An 8,943-nucleotide genomic window follows, 5' to 3' on the forward strand; every position below is an offset into this window, starting at 1 on the left:
CGCTTCTTTTCACCTGACAGTGAGGAGTTTCACCAGGGGGAAGTAGTGCGTGGGAGGATCACACTATTCCCCCCACCCCCCCACCCCGAACAGGCGCCCCAATCGACCAGAGGAGGCGCTAGTGCAGCGGCGACCAGGACACATACCCACATCCGGCTTCCCACCCGCAGACACGGCCATTCGGTTCTGTGCATAACTGTGGTCCACTGACTTCTGGTTTCCACTGCAGCGGTCATACCAGTTTCCTGTGTGTTGGCGTGTGCTATTGATAATGGCATATTTTTGGCGATGCCTGCAGGATTTACCATGGATATATGTCAACGACATGCACACAACTGTCGACAATAGCACACATCAACAAACAGGAAACTGGTATGACCGCCGCAGTAGAAACCAGAAGTCAGTGGACTACAGTTATACACAGAGTGGATTGTGTCTGCAGGGACACCCAACCAAGCCGGAGGTAACACGGGGATTCGAACCGGCGATCCCCACATTTGGTAGGCAACGGAATAGACCGCCACGCCAGCCGGACACCCCATCCAATAACATCAGGTTTATGAATCCAACTGAGGTTCCTCACATTGAACTGTTCGGTAATGTAAAGTATAATATCAAATCAAAAGTACACAATTCTCCTTCTGAATACTTCAGAGCTCCTGTTGTGTGACATATTTAGGCAAGAGATTCTCATCATCATTAATCTAAACAACAAAATTATATTTCAGTTTCCTCCCAATGCAATGCCATTGAAAAACAATACTGGATTACAGCCCAGCCCTCAAAAAGAGCAGTGGAGCTGCAGGGGATCTGGTTCTGACAGTTTCTCATCGATGTGGTTTGCGCAACATCTGTTGTGTCACATAAAAAAAAAAAAAAACACGTTAAGACGGCTGGAAAACCTGACACGACGACAGGTGACTGTAGCGTCCCTGAGGACCGAACTGAGAACCGCTCAGACATGGATAAGGTCACCGCCACTTCCCTCCCACACTGCCTCAGTACAGTGGCATAAACCATGAGGAGCGTGAAACACACACAGGACCTTACCTTCTACCTCCTGGCCAATGGACAGCCCAGCCCACTTCCTCTACAGGAGAGACAGAGAGACACAGAGACAGTTGGGACACATGCACAGACATTGTAATCGGATATTGTGAGAGTGTGTTTGCATTTTTGTGTGCATGTGTGTCTGTGTATGATGCAAATGCATGCATGCAAAAGTGTGTTTTTCCTTTTTATATGGGTGATATACAACAGTGTTGGCCAGTGCATTCATGTATGTTTGTGTGTGTGTGTGTGCATGAGTTAGCGAAATACATGTGTTACTTTTTTTTGTGCCTTTGCATGAGTGAGGTACAACAATGTAAGCGAGTGCATTTGTGTGTGTGTGTGTGTGTGTGTGTGTGTGTTGATAGTACAGACCTGAGGCAGACTAAAGGCAATGGTTCCAGGGACGACACTGTGGTGGCTCTTGACCGTGAACACAAACTTGTGGTTGGGTGAGGTCTTCACAGTCACATGTCTGCAGAGAGAGGACAGTAAGACTCGTAAGACCCAGTAAGACCAGACATCCACCAATCACCTCTCTGTCTCTTTAGCTAGCAGCTGCTAAGCATTCACTTTTGGAAGAGGCTGATGCTGTTGCTAAGCAGCCGGTGAAAAGCTGCTTGAACGTGGTCCTCTTTCACTAAAAGCTGAATTGTTTGTTAATGGAATTAGATGCAGTGCGCACAAACAAATGTGACGGTTTGAGTTCAGTCGGGAAAGGAAGTTATTAGTCAACGTTTTTAAGGGAGGTTCTCTGCAGCATAAGACGAAGAGGATGAGGGTTGGTCCAATCAATCAACTGAGTCAAATAAATACAAGGTACACAGTGTGGGATGTACATCACACTTAGTGGTGGCCGACATGGAAAATACTGTAACGACCACGGATGAGTAGACTCGCTAGCCCTTGGCTAACGGGTCGGACCCTTTAGTCGACTGGTTAGCGCAGTCACCTGTGGTGCAGGCGGCCCGGGTTCGCGTCCCAGCTGCGGCGGTTCCCGGCTGCCCCCTGAGTTCCTTACAATATTAATGTCAAGATAACACCATGTTTAAGAATCTAGCTCAGGTTTATCACATTAAACTGTTTGGTATCAAACAACACTCGTATCAAACAGAAACAAACATCACTCCCGCAAACATTTTGGGTTTCATTTTGTCAGAAATGTTGGGCAATAGATTCTCTTTATCATACATTTGGACAACATAACTCTGTACCACGACAGGACATCTACATTTCCTCCCGGTAGTCCCACTGAGAGACGATAAACCAGGCTGCAGCACATACTCTACAGAAACAGCCATCGCTTACAGCTGATGTGTCGTTTTTGGACCGTCCTGAAGCGTAACGTTAGCAGCGGTGGGATCCGGAAGTGTGCAGATCCTCAGGAGTCTCTTCGGAGCGCGGGAATAACAGAGGGCGCGCTTCCGGGAGAGGGTGACGACTGTAAGCTAGGGGCTAACGTGTCTTATTATTTTCAGACTTAGCTAGCTAACGAAAATAACCGGTTGTAACCGGTTATTTTCTTGCCCGGTGCGGCATTCAATACGGGGTGTACTGCACCACAAGGCGACATCACCAACCACTCGGCTAAAGGGTCAGACCCGTTAGCTAGGGGCTAATGTGCCTTATTAGCAGTTTACAATAAAATAAAATATACCTTTATTTTAAGCTGTGGGCTCGGGCTGGAGGGAATGTACATTTGTAATAATAAAGTGCGTAAACACGCCATTCCATCCTGCGACGCCCCACTAAGAGGTAACTCCCGACCAGGACTCGTCTCCACGACCGAGCTTTGCTTTCGGTCTTGCACATTTAAGCTAGCGCTAGCTAAGAAAGTGTAAACTACTAATAACACACGTTAGCCCCCTAGCTAGCGGGTCTGACCCTTTAGCTGAGCGGTTAGTGCTGCCGCCTTGTGGTGCAGTACACCCCGTATCGAATCCCGCACCGGGCAAGAAAATAACCGCTTACACAAGGTTGGCGCCGAGACGTGTCACAAGAAAAGGAGGGGAGAATACAGTCGGTAGCCGGCAGTTCGTAACTTTGGCACTTGAGGTGACATTTAAGTTAAGAAATTTGCCGCATAAATAAACTCTAACCAAGATATTAGTGAGGGAAAAGCCGCAGTATCGCTCATCCGCCGAAACCCATAACGCCGCTCATAGCGCCGCCATCTTGGCCTGTCATCCAAATCTGCTACACGCGCGCCTCACAAAAACAAAATAAAATAAAATTTTAAAAAACTGTGACGTCATACCGCACTGTCCGGGGGGGGGCGCAATGGCTGACGGGACTGTTAATGTTAGATTTAAAATTGTGTTTTAATGGTGTGGTGTTGGTGTTGTGGTTATTCTCGTGTTGCTGTTCTGGGGGTTCGTCTCAGACTAAGTAGGAGACCGTTTGCTGACTGACTGACAGCAGGACTGACTGATGTCGTCACTTGTGACATGGGGTGGGGGGTGGGGGGGGACTCGTTACGTTGTTGTCGGTTCTGGTCCGTTCTGGCCAGTGTGAATAAAAGAGCACTCCCGGTGTCGAGCCCAGATAGCAAAACTGCTGTGGCCTGGACCCGTCCCACACCGACACTTTCAACCGGCTCACATCCCGCGGGGAATGATGGCACTTGGGCGGTCCGCTCCTGTTTGCCAGATCTGGGCCAGAACCAAGCCACAGCAATGCCGCATGTGGCACATATTTGCCAAAGGTGGCCCATATTTATTTATTTTTTGGGTGATATTTGGGCCATATTCATCATTTACCACACGGGCCACTTCAGGGTCACATCCGGATCACGTGTTGCCCAGAGCAACGCATCTTTGCCAAAAAAGGCCCACATTTGATTTGGCATATTTGGGCCATATTTGCTATTATACATGTGGGCCACTTCAGGCTCACATCCATTTTGTCAGGGCCAGAAGAAGACCATCAGTGCCGCATCACTGCCTGAAGTGGCCCACATCTGGACGCTATCTGGGCGATTAAAAAGAGAGCTCTGCCTCTCGACTCATTCCTCCACGCCGGCTCGCCACAACACTTTCCGTTTTAGCTGGCAGCCCCCCTACTTACGACATCTTGCCGTGCGCCTGTGTGTGTCGTCGTAGTCGTGCACATGGCTGAATTACAAAGGTCAGGGTTTAAACAGAGCTACACATGGCATGTCTGAGCCTGCGTTTCCCGGCATAAACCGAATGCAATGACGGCCGCAGCCACAGCGGTGCCTCGCTTCACTGAGGTCACGTTGTGGTTTTGGTTTGGCAGCCGAGCCAGGAGGTCGCAGAAATGACCTCGTAGCTGAAGGGGAGTTTATTCGTCCAAAACGCTTGAAAAGAATCACAAAAGGATAAACGCAAAGTAGGCCCATGTCTTAAGATGGGTGCCACCATTTACTTTGTAATACACGGGAGATGCTTTCATGTGCAGTCTGAACCTGCAGTGGTATAGTGATTATGCAAATGACCGGTGCACCAAATGAGGCAGCAGTATATTTTAACACGCCATTTGCATCGTTAAGTGTGATGCAACTCTCATAACGTGAACCTGCTGGGAGAGAGGTGGGTAAAACCAGAAGGTTCTGTCCATTAGCTGTTAACAGAATCACATAGTATTCTGCTGCTGCTTCGGTCGCTTTTCCGCTTTTCTCCAACTTCTAAATTTTCAGCAGCTTTTTCGTTTTTACTCCCGCTCGCAACCCAGAACCAGTTTCGCGGTCCAACGGGTAAGCCAATAAAAGCAAAAACAAACCGACTTTTACTTGTCACACAACAACACACTCACCAGTTTTTTCCATTAGCGGGGCAAATACAACGGGGTAGGGACAACATCTGGAATATGCTCAGCACCAACACAAACACTCCCTGGCAACACAAACACTCCTGGCAACACAAACACTCCTGACTACACAAACACTCCTGACTACGAACACACTCCTGGCAACACACACACTCCTGGCAACACACACACTCCTGACTACACACACACTCCTGGCAACACAAACACTCCTGGCCTTTACTGGCTTTCATTTGTTTGTTACCCAAGTCTGGGTGTGTTCCCAGGAACCATGTGTATGTGTGTGTGTGTGTTTAAAAACCACACACACAGACACATTAAGCAGTTAATGAAACAATTAATAATTACATTAATTATTTTTATTTTATTATCATTTATTCATTATTTTTATATTATATATAAATAAATATTTTATTATCATATTATCAATATTAATCAATTCATAAATAATAAGCAACAATAATTAATAGATTAAATAATCACAATAATTCAATTCAATAATTAAATATAACAATAAATTGATAATAATTATCAATTAATTATTAATATAATTAACAGTTGATTCATGATTAAACAGTTCAACCAAACATTTTGCATTGAGGGAGCTGGGTCCAGGAGCGGTCTCGGGTGCGAAATCTCCAAATGGAAGCCGGTGAGTAAAGTGACGTCACAGCTGATATGTGTGGTGGCGAAAACTACGAAAACAAGACCCCCGGTTGTAAACTGAGTGTTCTGCAGACAAGGTGGCTGGATGAAAGGGAGGGCGGCGGTCTAAACGGGAGGTTGACGGATGAACGGATGTATGGAAAGACGCACGGGCGTTTCCGTCTGGGGACGAGGGTGAGGGTGGATGAAGAGTACTCACTGTCCGGACTGCAGGTCCTTCTCGCTCACCACGGCGCAGTTGGTCAGCGACAGCTCGTCTGTCGGGCATCGCGCCGCTTGCATGGTCTGCAGAGGGGGGGGGGGAGGGGAGGGGAGGGGGGGGTGCAGAAAGGGATGGAGAAATAAATGTAAAAGCGACCCGGTGACCGGTTTCACAAGGCGATTCAATGTCACATCAATTCAACCGGCGGACGGTAAACACGAGAAGGCCTCTAAAGGGAAGGGGACACATTTTTCCACGAAGAAACCAAAAAAAATATGAGCGATTGGGTCAAGGTCAAGTTCGAACCTCAATTCCTCCCAGTTCTGGATGACTGGAAGGTTTTACTTTCCCCTCCGGGAACTCGAAGGGTCGACTTCCCCTCGACAGGCCGGGAAGGGGATCGCCTTCAATTAATTTTCCCCGGTCGAACGATCTGCCCCTGCAAACCAGGCTTTTACAGACGCCACGTTTCAGTGACGGAGGCCTTTTACTTGTAAAATCGCTGGTTTCTTTGAATTCAGCACATTTTAATGACTTCCGGACACCCTCTGTTCAACCCCGATACTGCGGATCCTTCAGTAAAGCCTTTAAAGTACAAACCCCCTGTCAAACGCAACTCTTCAAAATACTCCTTCACATAAGTACTAGACCGACCGCTGATTTACTTCCGGTTACATTGCACAGTAATGATGCGTCCGTGGCAGCTCTCATTCCTTTCTTTTTGGATTTCCCCCTCCATTTCTCCCCAACTGTACCCGGCCACTGTACCCGGCCAATTTCCCAGCCGTCCCGGTCGCTGCTCCCCCCCCCCCCCTTCGCCGATCCAGGAGGGCTGCAGACTACCACGCGCCTCCTCCCATACGTGTGGAGTCACCAGCCGCTTCTTTTCACCTGACAGTGAGGAGTTTCACCAGGGGGCCGTAGCGCGAACAGGCGCCCCGACCGACCAGAGGAGGCGCTAGTGCGGTGACCAGGACACACACCCACATCCGGCTTCCCACCCGCAGACACGGCCAGTTGTGTTTGTAGGGATGCCCGACCGAGCCAGCGGTAACATGGGGATTCGAACCGGCGATCCCCGTGTTTGTAGGCAACGGAATAGACCGCCACGCTACCCGGACGCCCCAACATCTGATCTGAAATTTCTCCAAAAGTCGGATGGAGATATGACTTGCATATCCCTGTGCATTACAAACAATGGAGTTGTCTCCATGCATAAAGGCCGACTTAGACCCTTCCAGACAATTCCTGCGTCTTCCTTAACTGTGTATTTCTACATCACAGGTCCCAGTAAGATCCCATTCAAATACATACAGTGAGCTAGGAGAGATTTTAGCACATGACACATCTGACCTAGCAGTTAGAAAGCGTTCCTGATCGTGTGACTTTTTTCCTTGTTTCCTTTGTAAACGACACCTGGATAGTGCAAGCAGGCCGTCTGGTTGGGGATCACTCAGTAATCCATCCATCCATCCATCCATCCATCCATCCATCCATCCATCCATCCATCCATCCATCCATCCACCAAGCCGCTTATCCCAATTGGGGTCGTGGGGATGCTGGAGCCTATCCCAGCAGTCATTGGGCGGCAGGTGGGGAGACACCCCGGACAGGCCGCCGGGCCATCACAGGACCGACACATTCACACCTAGGGACAATTCAGCACGGCCGGTTCACCTGACCTACACGTCTTTGGACTGTGGGAGGACACCGGAGCCCCCGGAGGAAACCCACTCCCTCGGTAACGGTGGTGATATTTCCCCCCCACCAAGACCTAAAGTGTGCAAGATGGACATTATACGAGTAGAGACAAGATGGGAGACATCGTCCACCTTAATGAGGTATCATGCCCTACTATGCTGAGTTTCCTTAAGGGCAAGAGGTGAAGCCGAGAACATTGTGTAGCTTCTGGTAGTTTTTCTCTTCGTCCGGGAGATGACACTGAGCCTGGGTTAAGCTTTCACGCCCTCTGAGAGGCGGAAACGATTGACCGGTTTAATTAATCATCTTCCAGCTTAATATTTCACCTCCTCCTTGAAAGAAAATAAGTCTGTCTGATGGAGGGGAATGAGTTCTTTGGACTAAATCTCTCTAAATCATCGCCTGCGGAGGAACTTTCAGAAGCGCGTGGCGGTGAAGGCCAGGGCCGCTGTGACACGGTCACTCCGGCATGAATTACAAACGCCAACAGTGAGGAACAGTCTCTGCAATGGAGAGGGAGGCTCATAGCCGTGCAGCCCGGCACGGCAGATGAATTCCAGCACACATCCCTGCAGGCGGGATAAAGGGAGCTGGTCGCCACGGCAACAGCATCTCTTGACTGACAGATCAGGGAAAAAAGAACGATTCACTCCAAAATAAGACGCATTTAAATACCCCTGCCCCTCCGAGGTTTTAAAACCTACCCCCCCCCTGCACATTTTCTCGTGTTTTTGGTTCCTAGTGCAGCCAAGTCTCACTGCTGTCATGTTGACGGCACGTCGGCCCGCATTAGAGTTGCGCAATAATTGAATATCATCACTGACTGTCTTTCAGTCGAATTGTATTGTGATGAAATTTGAATATTGTCATATCGTGAGCCACAATTTTGATGTCTAAATTAATGACAACAAGAATCTCTCTCTCTCTTATGTCATCGCATTATCAGCCGCTTCTCCGGGGTGGGGTCGTGGTGGCAGCAAGGTAAGTAGGCCACTCCAGACGTCCCTCTCCCCAGCAACGCCCTCCAGTTCCTCCTGGGGGATCCCAAGGCCTTCCCAGGCCAGACTGGACATGTAGTCCCTCCAGCGAGTTCTGGGTCTCCTCCCAGTTGGCCGTGCCCGGAAAACCTCCAAAGGAAGGCGCCCAGGAGGCATCCTGATCAGATGCCCGAACCACCTCAACTGGCTCCTTTCGATGTGAAGGAGCAGCGGCTCTACTCCGAGCTCCCTCAGGATGTCCGAGCTCTTCACCCTATCTCTAAGGCAGAGCCCAGACACCCTACGGAGGAAACTCATTTCAGCCGCTTGTATCCGTGATCTCACCCTTCCGGTCACTACCCAAAGCTCATGACCACAGGTGAGGGCTGGAACGAAGATTGACTGGTAAATTGAGATCTTTGCCTCCCGGCTCAGCTCCCTCTTCACCACAATGGTCCGGTACAACGTCCACATCACTGCTGATGCTGCACCAATCCACCTGTCAATCTCCCGCTCCATCCTACCCTCACTTATGACCAAGACCCCGAGATACCTGAACTC

The 8,943-nt window shown here is 49.3% G+C and overlaps 1 protein-coding gene across 1 annotated transcript in view; it reads right to left on the bottom strand.

Moving 5' to 3' along the window:
• The window catches only part of nsfa (N-ethylmaleimide-sensitive factor a), a 31,590-nt gene extending 25,806 nt beyond the window's left edge, over nt 1-5,784 (bottom strand). Inside the window, exons 1-3 of the mRNA XM_056287222.1 lie at nt 5,702-5,784; nt 1,426-1,525; nt 1,051-1,090 (exon numbers count right to left, since the gene is read on the bottom strand). Coding sequence (XP_056143197.1) covers nt 1,051-1,090; nt 1,426-1,525; nt 5,702-5,784 — 223 coding nt within the window. The remainder of the gene's footprint in view (nt 1-1,050; nt 1,091-1,425; nt 1,526-5,701) is intronic.
• Between the last annotated feature and the right edge of the window lie 3,159 nt (nt 5,785-8,943).

The sequence above is a fragment of the Lampris incognitus genome, chromosome 10 (assembly GCF_029633865.1).
Source record: "Lampris incognitus isolate fLamInc1 chromosome 10, fLamInc1.hap2, whole genome shotgun sequence".
NCBI classification, from domain to species: Eukaryota; Metazoa; Chordata; class Actinopteri; order Lampriformes; family Lampridae; genus Lampris; species Lampris incognitus.